This window comes from Mercenaria mercenaria, chromosome 18 (assembly GCF_021730395.1).
Source record: "Mercenaria mercenaria strain notata chromosome 18, MADL_Memer_1, whole genome shotgun sequence".
NCBI classification, from domain to species: domain Eukaryota; kingdom Metazoa; phylum Mollusca; class Bivalvia; order Venerida; family Veneridae; genus Mercenaria; species Mercenaria mercenaria.
The window spans coordinates 2,060,408-2,080,100 of NC_069378.1; the positions used below are offsets into that span (position 1 = coordinate 2,060,408).

The window sequence follows — 19,693 nt, forward strand, 5'->3', positions numbered from 1 at the left end:
ATCAGATGACGAATTCGAACTGCATGCAGATATATAAACGAGTATATACATATATACTCCATACATCAGATGTAATAAATTGCCGAAATATATATTCAACTTATGTTCTAATGTAATCGTTACTATTCGTCTCAAGTTGTATCTGAACATTACTTTTAAACACTGCAACTGTCATTGTTTCAAATGACTGAAATTTCACAATGTGTTACCTATTCATAAATGCATAGTTGGTAGATCTACTGTTATTCTGATTATTACACGTTACTTCTTTGCGCCTTTAATTGTGTCACTGCTCTGTGATAATCGTAACTAGATATTAAATCAAACTGTAATATTTGGTTAATATATAATGTTCTCTTGTGATGCGTTTACTTTGTTTAAAAGCTTTACGAGCAAATGAAAATGCAATAGTTAATTTTGTATATTGTCATGCCAGTTCATATGTAACTGTATCTCAATATAAAAGTTTCAGTTATTGTTTCAGACTTATTGTACTGAAATGACATCGAGATGATTCACAATGCTATCCTATATTTATGTCATATTACTTGTTAAACTGTTAAATCAAATTTAAATGTATATTGTTTAAACTTTTGTACCCTTGGTTTGTTAAGAGTTACAATGGTAATGATGAATTATGTTTAGTGACATCAATTAATATATTACCATTTCATTTTCATGGGATTCCTGTATTTTATGTTTAAATTATAAATCATTCATATCAGTTTAATTTGCCAGCTCATAACACTATTATGTTATTCATTTTCAAGATTATATTGAATTTCTGCTTTATATATTTGTTTCATATATTGCTTAGACAATACATATGCATATTTCACTTTGTATGTATAAGCATTCCTGATAACCTTCAGAAGTAAATATTCTGCATATGTGCAGTTATATAATAAACCGATTACATCTATTACATTTCTGCAATGGTAATTAGTGAATCTTTGAAGACAAAAATGATATTTCAACTATACTGTGTACCTTGGTTGTCATGGTTACAAGAATCAATGTAATTTATTTAATATTTGTTATCTAGTACTATACTTTGTTTTGTTTGTACATGAATTTTACAAATGAAGAAAATTATCTTTAAATACATATTAATTGTTTCAGTTATATACGGCCTAAGTATAGGCTGTGTAGTGGAATTTCTTAAGATTTTCCAGTGTTATGTGTGACTTTGTTGAAAGTCCTATTTTCATACATATGAAACATTACATGAGTAACATGCTACGTTTATCGATTTTGTGTGCATATATAAGCACAATCATATTAAAATAATTAGTTAAATCTATTCTTCTCTCTGTTTAGAATGTATGTATAAATAAAATCCGCTTTTACCGTCTGCATTAGACTCCTGATTGTAAATGGTGTCCTTGTAACTAAGGGAAACAACTCCTTACGGAACGTTTTGTTAAATTACAATTTTGGTAGGAAATGTATACAGTTTTTTGTCAGCTATCAAATAATCAATTTAATATGACAAAACAACACACAGAATATCTAAAATACCTCCTTACTAATGATGTATATACTGGTACATGTATACATGCACAATGTTTGGAATTATTTATGCAGCGGTGGGTACATTGAATCACCTCTTATTACGGAAAAATAGGTATTTTATGTCTAGTAACATTATATTTCACTCATAAATAGATGACTTGATAAACCAGTTGTAAAACTATATGCCTGTAACAAAATTTTTCAATTTTTGCAACAATTGAAAATTCTAGGTTTTGAAAAAATGCTGAAAAATCGCAATATTTTGCTATTTTTACTGACTTTTCTTAAAATTTGACGATTACAAAGCCCTTTTTATACAAATTTGGTGAAATATGGTTTATTTGAGATAAAAATATACAAAGAAATGATAGTTAGATACTTCTCAAATGTTCCCTAGAGTCAAATTATTTAAATGACCATTATTACAGAAAATTGGCAGCCATCTTGGCGGCCATCTTGGATTTATGGTCAGTGTCCCGGATATGGCAACTAAGACGCGCAGTTCTGAAAACTACATACTTTGCCTGTAAACGCTATATGATTATTTTTCAAAGGCGCAAAAAAAGTAAATAAACATGCCCTGGCTCTTGGACTAATGTATTTGACTGGGCAAATAAAATTGAAACAATTATCTTATTTTATTAGTAAAAGCAGGATACCACTGTACTTTTTCTGTTGGACAAGTAGTTTTGGATATTTTCTCATTCATGACTTCTTTCCAGAAGGAGTCATACAGAAAAATATTCTTTTTTGGTTTTGTTTACATTTTTAACATTCAAATATAACGCCATTTTACACTTCTTGTTCTGTCCAATGAGCTCTCTCGATACAAAACAACTAGATAGAAGGGGAAGATGATGGGTTATCGAGGCTTAAATAATTCCGAAAGCGATAAAATTTACTTAATTTCTGCAAAAATAGTGTTGTTTGGTGGGGAATTCTTGTTGTCGTTAAAATAATATAAGACCTTCTGATGCCAACGACAGCTTATTTCTGTGGAAAGGCATGATCTGCGAAACGGAGCGATGTCGGATTCCGTTCATTACAATGTTTTAACAAGCAAATTCGATGAAGTAGTATCCCCCGCCGAAAGGGTTTGTGGTGAGGAATGGCGAAACAGTATATCCGGCAAAAAGTTAAGGATGTTACTAAGAGGCAAATAATTTCATTAGTCAAAATCAATTTAACAGAAAATGAATGCTACTTTCTGGCCGGGGGTGGTGGAGGGGGGGGGGGGATGGCGATGGGCAGCGGGGGGGGCTGGGTGAGGGTAAAAAACATCAAATGTTGATTATAAATATTGATGGAAAATTAAAAATTAGAAATGAATGGCGGGGTGATGCATGCTTGGGGTAGTGGGCATGACTGGGTGGAGGAGTGAGGTAGGGAAACGGTACAACTTTGCATGTTAATAAATATTCATGGAAGGTTTGAAAAAAATAAAAAGGAATGAAAATTTTGGAAGGGGTGGAGGAGGGGGAGGGTGTGTGACCAAGGCAAGGTGGTGACCAGGTGTGGGTACACAATTTCACATGTTTATAATAAATGTTCATGGAAAAGAATGAAAGAAGTTTAATGAAATTCTACCAATTGGTTGGTTTGTTATGTACGAATCTGTAGATTTTTAAACAATTAAAGGGCAATAACTCTAAGGAAAATTGACCAATTAAAAAAAATAGCAGGCAACATCGAAGTATGTTGGTTCATATTTATTTCAAGTTTCATGAAGTACCAGCTTGTTACTGAGAAATGGCTGCAGACATGGATTTTTCACTAAATCAAGGACAATAACTCTAAAGGAAATTGACCTATCAATAAAAAAAAAACTTGACGGGCATCATCGCTGTGTGTTGGTGCATGTTTATTTTAAGTTTCATGAAATTCTACCTCATAGTTACTAAGAAATGGCTGTGGACGGACATTTTTGGGCATTTTTAATTAAATCAAGGGCAATAACTCTTAGGAAAATTGACCAATAAAAAAAAACTTAATTGGCATCATCGCAGTATGATGATTCATGTTTATTTCAAGTTTCATTAAACTCTACCTGATAGTGACGATAATAAAAGTACAAAGGGTGGGACATTTCTTTGATATTTCTTTATTAATTGAAAATATGGAATATATATCTTTTAGGCCACTCAAAGATACATTTGCGGTTCTAGTGCCAGCGGGCGAGGCGATGTCCGGGGTTGACATTCGACGGGGCGATGTTGTTTCATTTTTCAAAGGTGGGTGAGGGGGCGTGTTTGGCGAGGCGACATTTGTAAGAGTGATGTTCGGCGGGCAGCATTCAGAGAGGCGACGTTCGGCGGGACGCCATTATTTGTTATTGTGCCGCCGCAAAAATAAAACGTAATGGCACAAAGCAGCCGCCATAGTCAGCAGATAAATACTTTTATATCTTTAAAATTCACTAACATTTCTATTATTTTGGGAGCGGGGGAAATAAATGTTTTAAACGGAGACAGCTGTTTGAGAACAATTAAAGTAGGCACTCAGGGCAGTATGGTAAACATGTTTAGGCCATGTAAATGTTTGTAAAATGTTGTTCATTTACCAACAATTATGAATTTTGAATTTTATTACCTATAATATTAGCGGATGAATCATTCATATATATCTCGTTTAGGGCTATTCAATTATTTGCACTGGGGTCAATACGGGTAATTCGGTACTTGTAACATATGCAAATGTTGAGTTCTGCTTAACCCGTGTCTAGGCGGCATGGACGGTAGCATACATTACTTTTATCGTCTATGAACAGAAGCCTGTTGGGAATCTGTGGAGTTTCCACTTTTTCTGTCTTGTTTGCTAAATTCATCTTTAGGCAAAAATACAGTTACAACTAAAATCGGAAATATGGTGATAAAACCATTATGTAGCTCATCTGTTATTGTGATCGCTCGATGTCCGGCGTCCGTCGTCTGTTTGTTGTTTGTCTGTCTGTCGTCTGTCAACATTTGGCTTGTGTATGCGATAGAGGCTTATTTTTCAACTGATCTTTATGAAATTTAGTCAGAATGATTATCTTGATAAAGTATAGGGCAAGTTTGAAAATGGGTAATCTGGGTTTAAAAACTAGATCACTAGGTCAAATCAAAGAAAAATCTTTTTGTATGCGAAAAGGCTGTATTTTTCAATTGATCTTCATGAATTTTAGTCAGAATAGTTGCCTTGATGAAATCTGGGTCATATTCGAAAATAGGTCATCTGAGGTCAAATCAAAGAAAAGCCTTATGTATGCAATAGAGCTGCATTTTACACCTGATCTTCATGAAATTTGATCAGAATGTGTTTCTAGATAAAACAAGATCGAGTTTGAATATGGGTATCTAGGGTTAAAAACTAGGTCACTCGTCAAATTTGAGAGAAACATTGTGAACGCAATAGGGGATGCTTTTTACACTGGATATTCATAAAATTTGGAAGAATTTTTGCCTAGATGAAATCTAGGTCAAGTTTCTGTGGTCAAAAACTAGGTCACTAGGTCAAATCAAAGAAAAACCTTGTGTATGCGATAGAGGCTGTATTTTTCCATTGAGCTTCATGAAATTTGGACGATAGCCTTGATAAAATCAAGGTCAAGTTTTATTTTGGGTCATCTGGGGTCAAAAACCAGGTCGTTAGGACAAATCAAAGAAAAACATTTTGTATGCGATAGAGGCTGTATTTTTTGAATTGAGGTTCATGAAATTTAGTCAGAATGACTACCTTTATAAAATTTATGCCAGTTTGGAATATGTGTCATCTGGGGTCAAAAACCAGGTCACTAGGCCAAATCAAAGAAAATCCTTGTGTGTGATATAAGGACTGCATTTTGCACCGAATCTTCATCAGAATGGTTGCCTTGATGAAATCGAGGTCATGTTTGAAAAAGGGTAATCGTTGGTCAAAAACTAGGTCACTAGGTCGAATCATTTAAAAACTGCATATGTAACAGGGACTGCATTTTACACCTGATCATCATGAAATTTGATCAAAGTGTTTGTCTCGATGAAATCTAGATCAAGTTCGAATATGGGCCATCTGGGTCACTAGGTCACCTGGTCAAAGAAAAACCTTTTGTATGCAATAGGGGATGCATTTTACACTGGATATTCATAAAATGTAGTCAGAATGGCTGCCTTGGTGAAATCTAGATCACGTTTGGCCTAAAACTAGGTCATTAGGTCAAATCAAAGAAAATACTTGAAACCAAATTTTTGGTCCAATGAAATTGGTCAGAATATTCGTTTTCATGAAATCATTAAGTCAAACATGTTTACACTGTTATGGTGTGTTTCTCAGATGGGCGTCCTAGGGCCATCTTGGCCCTTTGTTTGAACATTTTATTGAATTGAGTTCTGGGAGTATATTAAACATATCTTCAGATGCTTTTAAATTGCTTTTTTGTACTTGTAACATGTGTAAATGTGGAGTTCTGCTCAACCTTGGAATAGAGGGCGTGGACGGTAGCATGCACGTCCACTACCGTTAATGTACAGGTTTAAAATGCATTTATGCAAAACACAACATTTGGATTTAAGAATAATGCTCCTTGAAAACTTTATTTTATATCCTTACTTTGACTGTTAATTCATTAATATTGGAAATGCACTTTCATTCAATGCATGTACAAATTATGTATTGTAGCAACAACGTGTAATGCCTTGAATCAATATCATTGTCCAATAATAACGCTTAGACACAGACTATATCTATACTCATTGTCCTTATCAAATAGTTTGTTTTGATTCGTTTTGATCAAATTTTTTTAACTTTTAAGGTTCAATAAAAGCAACAAGAAAGATCTTGAAGGTCCCTTTAAGACTAAACAAATGGCACAAGATTGTTTACTGTAATATCGGCAAGGGTTAATTCTGATTTTCTGATGTTCTATTGCAACACTTTGGAATTTACTTTCAAAAGAACAAAGACGTTTTATCTCGCCCTTACCTGCATTTAGTGTTTTTATCATTTCTGGGCTACGGCATTATATAGTCAACTTGATTTTGAGGCCCCATTAAGGTAACCCCATTTATTAGCTTACACTTTCACACATACATACACATAATATAGTACATAATAAACAGTGCAAAAGACGTGACAGTGACGGTATCCAAAAATTCGATCATATTTTTCAAATTTTATATAAAATTGATCATATTTGTTTCTTTGTTTGTTTCGGGTTATCGCCGTTTTCCAACGGTATTTTAGTTATGTAACAGCGGGCAGTTAACCTTACCAGTGTTCCTGGATTCTGTTCCAGTACAAACCTGTTTTCCGCAAGTAGCTTCCAACTTCATTAATTACATCAAAATTCAATGAGTCACCAACATATATATATAAATAATTCAATGAGTAACCAACACACACACACACACACACACACACACATATATATATATATATATAAAATTCAATGAGTCACCAACATATATATATACAAAAAAATGTATTGGTTAATAGCAGAATGATTCATATCTTTCATGAAAAGCTCAGTGAAATGAGTTAGCTATTCTTTTACTTAATTCTACAGAATATTCTTTCTTATACGTTTTATTTATGCTAAACATTGTTTACTCATCTACATTATGAAAAATACTGTTAGTTTTAAATTCGCCTACACATATAAGTACGTAAAGTAATTGTTTACTTAAATGAACAAAAATTCAAACAAATTACAAATTGTGCAGTAAGGTAGAAATAGAAGCTTATAAACATTTATTCTTATCTTGGCTAAAACGATTCCGTTATGATTTTTAAATCTCAAATGCTATAATCTGAACGAAGAAATGCGATTGTACACATCGTGTAAAAAGCAGACATTTCACGAATCATTACAAAGTTTAAAAGAAGAATGATTTTCATTCCGAAATGTGTCGAACTGGTTAACATTTATTTGGAATGCAAATGAAGTGCACGCATCTCACTTACTATGAATGAGCAGATGGATCTTTAAGCATGCTTAAAACACACACACACACACACACACACACACACACACACACACAAAAGAATTATATTATCCACAAAAAGTTGCGGTCTAAAATTAAAACTAAAGTACTTCACTACTTCCAGACCAAACTAATTAAAATCTACTAAAATATTCATTCAACAAATCATCACATTTATTAAGCTAATGATGAACGAAACACACAATAAGCATAGAGCGTAGAAAAATATTTTAGTTCATAATGAGGTCAGCAAATGTCCTCGTATATAACATATTCGTATTGATTTATTGATACAAGTTGTAAATTCACAGTAAAATTGTATTTGATTTTTCCACTTGTGCACAAAATGAATGATATTTGGATAAACACTTTTTCCCCTGGTGTTCCCTCGATTGTAAGATCATACTCTGAAAAAAATATCTATATTGTAGTGAAAAACAAAATACTAGAATATATCAGTGGAATCAAAATGATGTTTTCACTGTTTCATAGCAAAGAAAATATCATTTTAATTTGAACTGCGAAAGACAATTAATTGTAAAGAATGGTATTTTTTCTCCAAAATAAAGATATTAATTTATATGAATACCTACACAATTATAAAGATACACACTCCATTGGATGGAAATGTAAACAAAGTCAAGACATTTATTGGAAATTAAGATAGTAATCAGAAAGAATTTGATAATATATAAGAGATTTATGAGTAAATCAAATCTAAAATTAATTTTTTGTCGGAAACTGGCATAGCTTAAAAAATCATAAATGTAATAGAAATGTATTTAATGCTGTAAAACTTATATCTTTACTGTTAGATTTCTGAAAACTGGTTTAAGCGAATGTGTCAAATACAACAATAACATATATTAAGTGACAAAGAGTAAAATGTTAGCTATGAAAGTAGCATTTTTGTGTTAAAACAAAAAATTAAAAAAATTAAATAAAAATGAAAATAAAGGCAACAACACAGGACTGGAAAAATATTTAAGATTCAAGTTATTTTAGATCTTTCACCCAGTAAAAACAGTCTTTTGCAACACATATGCAGTTTTCAAGCAGAGCGTGCAACATTTTAATGTCGTGCTGGGCGACCACTTTATGTTTCATGAAGTTAGTTATTCTTGAGCTTGAGCTTCTCGAGATTGCATAACGTATCACGTTGAATGGATGTTTCCAGTATTTTACGGTGTCAAAATTATCATTAATTTCAAAGCAGATGAAAACGTTTGCGGAATATTTAGTATTGAGAATCATAAAAAGATCGATATCAAAAGTAACGTTCAAGCAATATTCTATAAATTGTGTTCTGCATGGACCAATTGTACAGACAAAATGCGAGTTAAAAGAAGTATGCCTGTGTATAAAAGCAAAATTTCGTATTGTTTTCAAAGCTTTTACTCAAAATGGCTAATTGGTATCTTGTATTGATCAATAAGAGGATCTTATCTTAAGCATATAAGAACTTAAAAATGTGATATTTAAGTTTCGTGTAACGTAACATAGTTATACAGTTATATATATAAGTCTTATGATAGCTTATCTTTAAACCAAGCCCCCATCCTAGCTAAGATGGATTTTGTGTCACGGTTCCTCTTCTTGCCGACTGATCCAAGAGTTGCGTTTGCCTCAGTTTTAAACTGCTCAAATTCAGTAGATATCTGAGCTCTCTTCCGGAACTCGTTTAGTACATTTATTCTCTGTAGAAATCCATCTTTTTTCTCAAGTTTCTCGTTTTCAATCATCAAATCAATATGTTCTGTCATCGTTAGAGGATTAGGTCTAAGTGCAATTTCTTCTAGCCTTTCGGTGCATGATTTGATGATTACCATCATATCCTCTATATCATCCAATAAATCACCTAATTCTTCTCCAAGCTTTTCAACTATTTCTTCCTGTGATAATAGCTTCCCAGTCGCCTCTTTATACTTTTTCTGCATATCTGCATACGTTTTCTTTACTTTGACATTGACATACTCAAATATATATGGCGTGTTAGCATGCTTTTGCCAATGACAGTTGTCTGGACATATTTTGCAATTCCCATCTGGACCCATCGCACAACATCTGGCCTTCTCATCGTCATTAGCAAAAGCACAATTATCATGACAAGTAAAATGGCAGTTAGTGCAGTTAGTAACGTGTTGGCCTCTTGGCAACTCTTTCTTTTTTTGTTGTGTTTCTTCAACTTCGTACTCAAAGTCTTTGTTATCTTTTATTAAAGACTTGTTCTGTTCAATGATCTTAATTTCTTGCTTGAGACAGTTGACCTTTGAAAGTCCGGCATCAAGCTGAGGTTGTAGATTTTTTATAGTTGCTTCTAGTCTGGACCGTTCATCAAGGACATCTTTGGTCAGCTGGAGACTTTTTGTTTCAACTTTTCCAAGGTGATCAAAGAATGCACGGAAACTTTTCAATCCCATGTCCCAAAACATCGGCGACAAGCTCGCAGCACTGATATTGACATTTTTGGCGAAAAGACCAGAATTATTGAAAGTAAAGCTTTGACCAAAAGGTAGTCCAGATTCATTGAGTGCAGCTAAAACAGGTGGATCTACTCCATCTGCAAATGTTATGAGGGAACATATATTTTTTTCGATATCTTTCCCGAATAACGACATCACTGACTGGAAAATATAACTTTGTACGGCAGTAAGACGTGCATCTGGGGCTTTTATAAGAAAACAAACTGCATCTATAAACGTGACACCTTTTGGCTGTTTTTCGGAGAAGAGTTGACGTATCTGCTCCACGATTTCCTGATCCCGTTTTAATCCACGTGTGTCTCCAAAACCGGGAGTATCTATGATATTTAGCTGACATTTCAATCGACTGCCCTTTTCCGGGTTGATTGTGTAACATGTTATCCATTCTGTCTGACTCAAAGCCTAAAATATATAACTGGACTGAAAGCTTTATAATTATAAGTAGTTGCTCGGTTACTCTTCAATTTGATCATAATTTTTTTTTTTTTGTATTGACTTACGTCGCACAGACACAGTTATAGGTCTTGTGGCGACTTTCCGGTTTTTTTGTGGTGGAGGAAGACCCCGGGTGCCCCTTCGTGCTAAAAATGATCTCAGCGGTAGTTATCAACTTCTTTTCTTACCGTCTTTTTTCAACAAAGAAACAAACAATGAGTCTCCAAGTAACCGGAACGGAACTTCTAAACAGGTTTACAGCCATAGAATCGGGGCTTGTTGTAAAATGAATTACTGTCTTTAAAGAAGAAGCGTATCGTCTTAACCTTTGACCTATTTAAACGTAAGTTATAAATACATTTTAAAATTGACTTTAAAAAAAAGAGCAATTAAATCTATAACACGTGACGAAGAAGAACGTTTTACCTTCATTCTAAGGCAACCGAAGATTTTTAGGATCATAAGCGCTATGATTTCCTTTTCATAAGCCTAAAAGCGATTTTATTGGTATTATACCCTTTATCATCGATCCATGATAAATAAAACTCACCTGATTTTTTTCTCTGTCTTTTTCTTCCTGTTCCAAGTCAATTACTGTAAACCGAAATGGATCGTCCCAGTTTACTCCAAGGATATAATTCACAATTCCATCGACTAGTGTACTTTTGCCAGTGCCTGTAGCCCCTACAAGCATAATTGTTCTAGATTTGCCCTCGACCAGTGGTGGTGCCCCTGGAATTAGAGAAACAATGCGAGTGACTTATTGATAAAATGTTATCTAGTTTTAATTAAAAAGATCTTTTAAATGCACACAACACATCCAAGGAAATGAAAATGCAAGATCACGTATCTCTTGGACCCTTTTTAGAAGAATATTAAATCGACTCCGTGGTCCCAGATGATTTTGAAAAATAAAGTTTTGTAAGGGCAGACTGTTCTACGCGACACTTCAAGACCGCAATAAAATCTACAAGACCATTTAAGTCATTAAACGGGACGAAAAAAAAAGCATACATTCCTTAATAACAAAGGGAACTAATTATTAGCAGATGGCTTTTCCTGTTTGATATCAATCCTTGTTTTTTTTTAAACTGAATCTGCTCATGAGAGGGAAATGAAAAGTACAATTTTCACCCAGGCCCCTTAATACATGCTTGGTTTGTATATTTAACTATAGGGTGTAAGTGATCCCTACGATTTCAGTAATTTCATATTAAAAAACAATGAACAATTACTATACAGTAGGAATACATGTGTTTGTGTGTATACACAGAAGTGTATATAAAGTTAATATAGTACACACATTATGATGTACAACTAGCCGCAATGCAATATGAATTTGTTTGTTTTGGGTTTAACGCCGTTTTTCAACAGTATTTCAGTCAAATAACGGCGGGCAGTTAACCTAACCAGTGTTCCTGGATTCTGTACCAGTACAAACTTGTTCTCCGCAAGTAACTGCCAACTTCCCCACATGAATCAGAGTAGGAGGACTATTGATATCAGACACAATGTCGTTTATCAAACAGTCACGGAGAACATACGCCCCGCCCGAGGATCGAACTCGCGACCCCGAGATCCGTAGACCAACGCTCTTACCTACTGAGCTAAGCGGGCGGGCAATATAAATTTGTATCCCAAGCAAAATCTTGCAGTTTTTATGCATAACATACAATTAACAATTTTTGTTTTACGTTTAGCCAAAGTAAAACACATAAAATGAGGACTTTCTACAGTGGACATGTATATAAAGCATCATATAATAATGAATATAGTTACAAAATATATTCTGTGACAAAAAAGTTATATTTTATCAACATAGGTCTGTTTATCACTTCAAATCTGGTAGACGGGTTCTTTGCTGCTTTAACTAAATTATCGCCCAGTTTACACGAACTGATACACAAAAAATAATGGATTGAATACTTTTTTTAAAACCGATTTGCCGGTAGAGGTACTTATAAAGTTATCCGCGATGAAATTTACCATATATATAACTGACATACCGAGCTCGAACTTCTTGGTCTTCGCTTTTTCATTTCTTGCAGCCCTTATCTCTGTCACTGGAAGAGCATATTTTGATGGTGATGGATTTCCTGCTGTTTTTTTCAAGGCGAATTTGACGATTCGCGTTGCTGGAGAATCAGATGTAACTATTTTGTCGCTCTCTTCGCTGTATGGTCCCTCGCCGTCTTCATATACAACACGAACACGGAAAATAAAGACTGTATTCGACTTTACATCGTTGAGAACAGCGGTTGAAGATCTGAACTCGGCTTGAAAAAATCTCCACTTTTTGTTATGATCTAAATCTTTGAAGCTTATCTGGTAATAGTCATCTTCTCCAAATGTTGATGGTGGATCCCATGACAATGTTACAGAGTCAGCGAGGACGTCCGATATCCTTGGTTTTCCTGGCCGATCCTGATAATAAACGTGATTATTATGAAGTGTCAGAAGAAAATAATCTTTACAAAATTGCAAATAACGTTGAAGTTTACAAACTGTCTCGGCATTCAAACATATGCTTTTCAAACCTTAATATTGATTTATACAGCACTAGGCAATTGTTTAAAGAGAGTGACCCTTTTCACCGATTGCATACATAACTGTCATTTCATTTTAATATGTTATAGTTTAAAGCAGTTTACGGATGTTTTATAAATACATATGTACATTGATAATTTCTTTTGAAAACAACAATGTATTTCTTTTATAGCTCACCTTGGCTTCATTGTCGACATGTTTAGTAACAGTATTCCTTTCATTTCCAGTAGGTTGTCCGCTTAAATGAAAAGGTTAAAAAGGAATTAAACTCAAAACCATTATAAATGTTTCATGGTGGCATTATAATGACTAAATGTTGAAAATAGCTTCAAAGGGTTAATCTTAGCGTTTAAAAGAAATATATTTGCATACGTTATAAAAATACATTATAGGATTGTAAATAAAATCTGAAAAGTAGATCCCTCGGAAGCATCGAGAACAAGGCAAACAGTGAAAATTGCAGACTCGGTTTGATTGAGTCTGTTCATGAGCAGTAATGGAAAATGCAACACTGCCCACGCCCCCTAGCACCGGCTTAAGCAGTATTCAATCTTCAAATCTAAATGAGTTGAAATCAATGATCCCGAAGGACCAGAAAATATGTAAGCCTTTTTTTTTAGATATTCGCTCCAGTTTCATCTGTTAATACAGGAGACAGTTACTAATTGTCCGTGGAATGATTCACGTTACATTATAACAGATCCAGGCACCGTATACACACGAACGTCAGATGTCTTACCATTTTAAGGGCATATTTTACGTGTACGTCAGACTGAGATAAAACTAGAGTATAACTTACTTACTATAATTACAAAATATATAAATGTACTTCGTTTGTGTTTCACATGCACAAAATGATTTACTTGTGAAGCGTTGTTGTTTGAATTAAGTGAATGCATATTAAATAGCAGTGTAATGTGTACGTAGGTGCCAACCTTAAAAATTCAATCTATAGAATATCTTTCTGTAGAAACAACGTTGGAAAGAACGTTGTTTTGCATTAGTTGTTTTTATATGATAAGGAACATTCAAACCAATATGCCATCCACCATATCCGGCAAAGAAATACACACATTTACATGATATGCCACAGCTATATATAATATTTTGCAGACGTGAACATTTGGGATATTTTACGCATGACATTATGGCAAGAGTCAATACTGTACCTAAACATTTGTCTTTGTTAACCGCATAATTTAAATTACACAATTTTAAAAGTACCTTTACTGTCCTATACGTTCCGAAACATTTCACTTTCACAAAAAGCATGAATAATTGAGATTTAGTTCTCTTGAAATAGATGCTCACGCTAATATTGCATAACACAGTCGATCGATTTGCTAGACAGTGTGCATAAATTTCGAAACAAAATAAGATAAGATAAGGATGGTCATACGTCATACCTTAAATTCGTGCTTTCGTCATCAACATTTGCTCTTGCGCTACCGTCTTTAAGGCCTTCTTCTGCAGACACGAGTTGATGTGTTCGAGTTGCTTTCATAGACTGATGTTGCCTACAGCAATCTTTACAATAAAATTCTTCACATTCTTTACAATATGATTCAGCAGCTCCACGTTTGTTACAAGAATTACAGTCCGGTTTGATGACCTTATCAACGTCTTCAATCTCAATCAATTTGTGTGTTTTGAGCAGTTTAGTACGTTCGTGTGCTTTGCAACATTCACAACATACATATCCTTGACAGTCGGCGCAATATTTGATAGCACTTTCCCCTGTTTCACATTGATCACAGCATTTTAAATCGCGTTTGGGGGCCTCGTTTAATGACACAAATTTGTGAGATTTTGTGAGTTTAAGTTTTCTGTGCCTTTGTTCGCAGTCATTGCATAAGTTCTCTTCACACTCAAGACAGTGCACTTTGGCGTTCATCTTTATTTCTCTTTCCATGCAGGGGTCACAAGACACATCTCGAGTCGATACGGGCTCTTTTGGAGTTGAAAGCTCGTGCTGTCTGGTAACTTTTTGTCCTTTGTGATAACTGGTGCAAGATTCGCATAAGTTCTCTTTACATTGTATGCAATATGTTTCCGCTTTCTTAACTTCGTCGTTGTCTTGGCATGGATCACATGGAATCATCTGCTTTAAAATTATGCCCTTAATTGATTCAAGTGTGTGAGTTTTTGTAATTTTCTGGGAACTATGCTTTTTAGCACAAAGTTCACACAGTGCCTCTTCACAGGATTTGCAAAACATAACTGCTTGAATACTTCTATTATCACAAATGGTACAGTCAATTTTCACGTACTCAACAAACTCTGGACTTTTAAGAGAGTGTGATTTTGTAATTTTTTTAGTCCTGTGCTGATTTGTACACTCAGCACAAAGCAGTTCTTCACATTCTTGACAAAACGATGCAGCTATTTTGTTTCTGTTTACACTAACGCAAGGATCGCAAATCTTATCTGGTTCGACCTGACCCTCTTGTTCGTTTTGCAGCAAAGAGACTGAAACAGGGGTATGTGACTTTGTAGCTTTTCTATTCAAGTGCTTTTTTGTACAGGATTCACAAAGGTACTCATCACATTCTTTGCAATAATTGGCCGCCCGAGTAGCGCTATTATTGTCTTCACACGGCTGGCATAATGGAATCATTTCATCGGACTGTCGTGACTGACTTTTCAAATATTCAACGTCAATCGGTTCATGAAATCGTGTCGCCCTTCTCATTTTGTGAGAACGCGTGCATTGGCTGCAAAGATATTCATCACATTCCTTACAGAATGTATCAGCTTTCGACCTCTTATCAGTGTCTGCACACGGAGAACAAAGGGGATTACCTTCTGCATTCTTCACTATATCTTCTACTGAAATCAACTTATGGGACGATGTCACCTTTCGTTTGGAATGACTTTTAGCACAGTCATCGCAAAGCTTCTCTTCACATTCATTGCAATACTTAAATGCCGTAGTTTCGTTTTCTGACAGCAAGCATGGGTCGCAATACACTGGATCGTCTAGAATGCTGTCTTTGGTATCGGCTTTCTCTTCAGTCATAGGACTTTCGACATCCATCTTTTCAGCCATATTTTACTTTCAGTTAAATAAATTGGTCGGAAGACGACGTTACTTTATTGTAAACAAAAACCCAGTAAATCACAGCGCAACAGACAGCCTGAAAATTTTATATAGACCACGATATTCATAAACATGTTTAATCTAAAACCAAATAAAAATCCACTAATAACATACTGTCAAACTATCTCGGGTTACCATGTCTATTTAAAGAGTGCTTGCATTATGAGACCATTTTCAGATCTTTTGTTGCTAAAGAACAAGTTATATTGTATTAAAAGACATTTTGCCCTTCCCTTAGGTGGTCTGTTAATAGAAGTTTCACTGTATTATGTGTATACATGTTGTTTAAAAAACATTATACATAAACCTGGGACCGTGTTAACAAAGCCATTTATAGTTTACAAAGTCAGTCAATGAACAGAAGAGGTACCTTACAAAATAGAAGAGAAAACCGTAATATATAAACTATAGCTCCATAACTTTGATACGCTAACTTGAAGTCATTTGCTTCTGACAAAGGAACATCCATCAAATGGCTATGATTTCCTCCTTAAAAATAAAAGGAAACACCGATCAGCCTGTTCCTGTGTTAGCTCTGGTGGCCCTTTAGAGTAGTCAGGCGGAACTATTCAACAAAATGTTTAAAGATGCTACTAACCGACATTGTTATTGATCTGATATGCAATTCATGAGACGTCGTTTGAAGGTTTTGTAGTGTTTAACTTTCAGAAGAAATCATTTTTGAAAGGTCCATGGAAGGATGTTTTATGTCCAAGTTTGGTAAACATCTATTAAGGATTAAAAGCTGTAAATCTCTTTTTAGCGTGGCCTTAAAGTGCAGTCAAGCTCAGCTATCTTAATAAATTTTAAACAGTCTATGCAGGATGTTTCTGACTAAGTACGACACACATTCATCGAGCGATTCGTGAAAGGAAGTCGTTTGGATTTTTTTCCCATTTTGATTGCTCTTAGTGCAGCCAAGCAGACCATGAAATACATGTTTGATACAGACCATATTTTGCGAAATTTCATCAAGCGGTAGTGGGAAGAAGTGGCTTGAATACTTTAATATAGCTAGCTATACTGAGCTAAATACATCACTTTTAAATTATTGTATTACTGATTCTGCTGTACAGCAGCTGTAATAATTTCAAACCAATATCACGTAGGTAGACTTAAATATTCATCGCTATTATCATACAATAATTGCTTCATTTAATGACTACAATTTAAAAAGAGCAATTTGGTTAATATCTAAATTAGATGGGTAATTAGAAAAAATATTTACAGTCAATGGACATTTGTATCTAAATGTAACGAGACTTGTTTATGGAAACAAGATTTGATCGGTTGGTGTTTGGCAGATTTTTTTTAGTGATTTGTTTTAACGAATAGGTGTTCCTTCAAGTTAACGAGAATATCATTTTTGTGTGAATATCACTTTCTGTGTCAGCCATGTGACTAGTTATCGACCTATGAGAGAGCAGGAATTTACGAATCATTAAATAATCCAATTAATTACAAATATATGCTTTAACAATAACATGTAATGAAAACTGGAATTAGAAAAAAATAGTATTTTTCTGTGTTCATTAACATATGACCGGTACAACAAGACCTTGAGACAATTATATAATAGTTTTCTGGTTCACAGTCAAAATAGTGAAAGTAACTACATCTTTAACCGTAATAATGCATAATCACTATTTTGACACTACTTTATGTTTTATAACGTATATTTTAAAGCATTATGGATCGATAATAATAATTATTGTAAAAGTGTGCATTTCTTTTATCAAAATGACTGTCAGAACAGAAAAAATCTGCAATTATTGATCAGAAATCATGCATTCTAACAACAATATTATTGTGCAAATTAATAAACCTTAGCTTCTTCTAGGAAGTCCGACTGGGAAGGGAATATATTAATGATGATTTTTGTGAAAATAATCAGGAAAAAACGAAGGTATAAGGGGACCATTACCTGTTTATTTGTCTTACATTTACCTGCAAATGTACAGTTTTCTTTCATTTACTAGGAGCAACATTCCAGAAGGTAACAAAATAACATTCAAATATATCATCATTTCTGAAATTGTGAAATCGAGTCGGTTGTCAGAGAACAGAAAACTGATCTAATTAAGGCAAAGGACAAATGTATTAGCAAACTTGTTCATTTTTGCTTCAGAATTTTATCATTTCATTTCATGTATATCGGTAAAAAAATGAATTCATGTAGAGATCAATAAAAGTTTATTTTCATACTTAAAATTAATTAATATCCAGTTTTTCGGAGGTGTGCTTGCTTTTGTTATGAAATAATTTAATGTTTCAGACAGTTTAGTAACATTGTATTGTTTTCTAAGATTAATTTAAAACCAAATAAGCATTAGGTGAATAGAGGAAGTCTGGTGAAAAAAAAAATCAACAAACTATGCATTATGATTAATCGGTTATATTGTTTTACGTTTGTTTTAAGTTTTTGTCATAAAATAAAACATTCGAAATGCTAACAAAATAAATAATAAAACTTTTTACTTACATGTCCTCTGTTGAAGAATATTTAATTCCACATAAACAACTTATCAGATTTAAGCGGAATAATAGCACTCAGTCGAATGACACTGTCTTACGTCTGTCTGCATTTATATACCGTCTAAAACTGGAGTTCAACTGAACTTGAAACACTCAGACAGGTAGAGTTTACATTGAATATTTGAAGATTAAACTTACCAGATTAAATTAGAAGCTGGCTTCTACATATCATTAGGTAAACAGAAAGAACAAGGTGTTTAATAAGAAAATTCATTAAATTACCGCACGTACTGCCAATTGATCATGACCCTCATTTAAGTATCACCATTTATCGAGACTAAGTATCACCATTTCTCCAGATAAAGTAATATCTGTCTTAAAATGGCTCCAACGAGATACAAGTACCTGATGATAATTATAATGATATCACCCGTGAAATTTTCTCAGAAGTATCCGGTAACCTTTGAGACCTCTTCAGCCACATAATGTGTATTCTACAGTCCTAGATAACGTTACACCTACTTTTAAGGATAGAGTTCCCTGAATAGGAAACAATTACCGTCCTTTTATCATAAAGTTAGCTGTCAGCGGCACGTTGTAAATGCTACATAACGTAACATCAATAATTTTGAACAATGTCAAAGACAAGGAAAATATCATGTAAAGACAGTTATACAGTTGGTCTAGGTTATTCTGTATAACTGTCTTTATATGATATTTACAAAGACTAGAAATTAATAAAAATATAATTAGATGTATACCCTTTTGTGACACGAGTCTTTGTTTTGACTTAACAAGCGTATTTCCTTTATATGTCTCAGATCTTGTTTCCAAACAAACGTATTTTTTTCGTGACAGCATCTTTTTGTTGTGGGCCTACTTTGTGACGCATTGCTCTGTGGATGCGTTTGGACTGCTCTGTGCTCCCGGGAAATCTATCCTTACCTTTAATCTTTGTAAATTAAATACTAATCCGTCAAGGCGGCCCTGAACACTGTTAGCCCGCCCGCTTAGCTGTGTAGGTAGAGTGTTGGTCTACGGATTGCTGGGTCGTGAGTTCGATCCTCGGGCGGAGCGTATGTACTCCGTTACTATTTGATAAACGACATTGTGTCTGAAATCATTAGTCCTCCACCTCTGACTCATATGTGGAAGCTGGCAGTTACTTTCGGATAACAGGTTTGTACTGGTACAGAATC

General features: G+C 34.2%; 1 protein-coding gene across 2 annotated transcripts; it reads right to left on the reverse strand.

Moving 5' to 3' along the window:
- Window positions 1-6,879: 6,879 nt before the first annotated feature.
- On the reverse strand, window positions 6,880-18,618 carry LOC123538489 (uncharacterized). 2 transcript variants are annotated; one of them, XM_053530567.1, is made up of 6 exons: window positions 18,502-18,618; window positions 14,326-16,056; window positions 13,097-13,157; window positions 12,379-12,796; window positions 10,923-11,104; window positions 6,880-10,339 (listed from the first exon to the last, which is right to left on the reverse strand). In XM_053530567.1, the coding sequence occupies exons 2-6, from the start codon at window positions 15,966-15,968 to the stop codon at window positions 8,981-8,983; spliced, it is 3,663 nt and encodes a 1,220-aa protein (XP_053386542.1). In that variant the 5' UTR covers window positions 15,969-16,056; window positions 18,502-18,618; the 3' UTR covers window positions 6,880-8,980. The 2 variants fall into 2 exon arrangements, with proteins under 2 accessions (XP_053386542.1, XP_045178579.2); XM_045322644.2 differs by lacking the exon at window positions 18,502-18,618 and adding an exon at window positions 16,390-16,612.
- Window positions 18,619-19,693: the final 1,075 nt, after the last annotated feature.

Excerpts from the sequence above, each read along its gene's own strand:
- LOC123538489 (XM_053530567.1), bottom strand. The coding sequence starts at position 15,968 with ATGGCTGAAAAGATGGATGTCGAAAGTCCTATGACTGAAGAGAAAGCC. Across the intron at positions 13,158-14,325 it reads GACGAAAGCACGAATTTAAG|CGGACAACCTACTGGAAATG; the intron begins GTATGACGTATG and ends TTTTCATTTAAG. Across the intron at positions 11,105-12,378 it reads GACCAAGAAGTTCGAGCTCG|GGGCACCACCACTGGTCGAG; the intron begins GTATGTCAGTTA and ends CTCTAATTCCAG.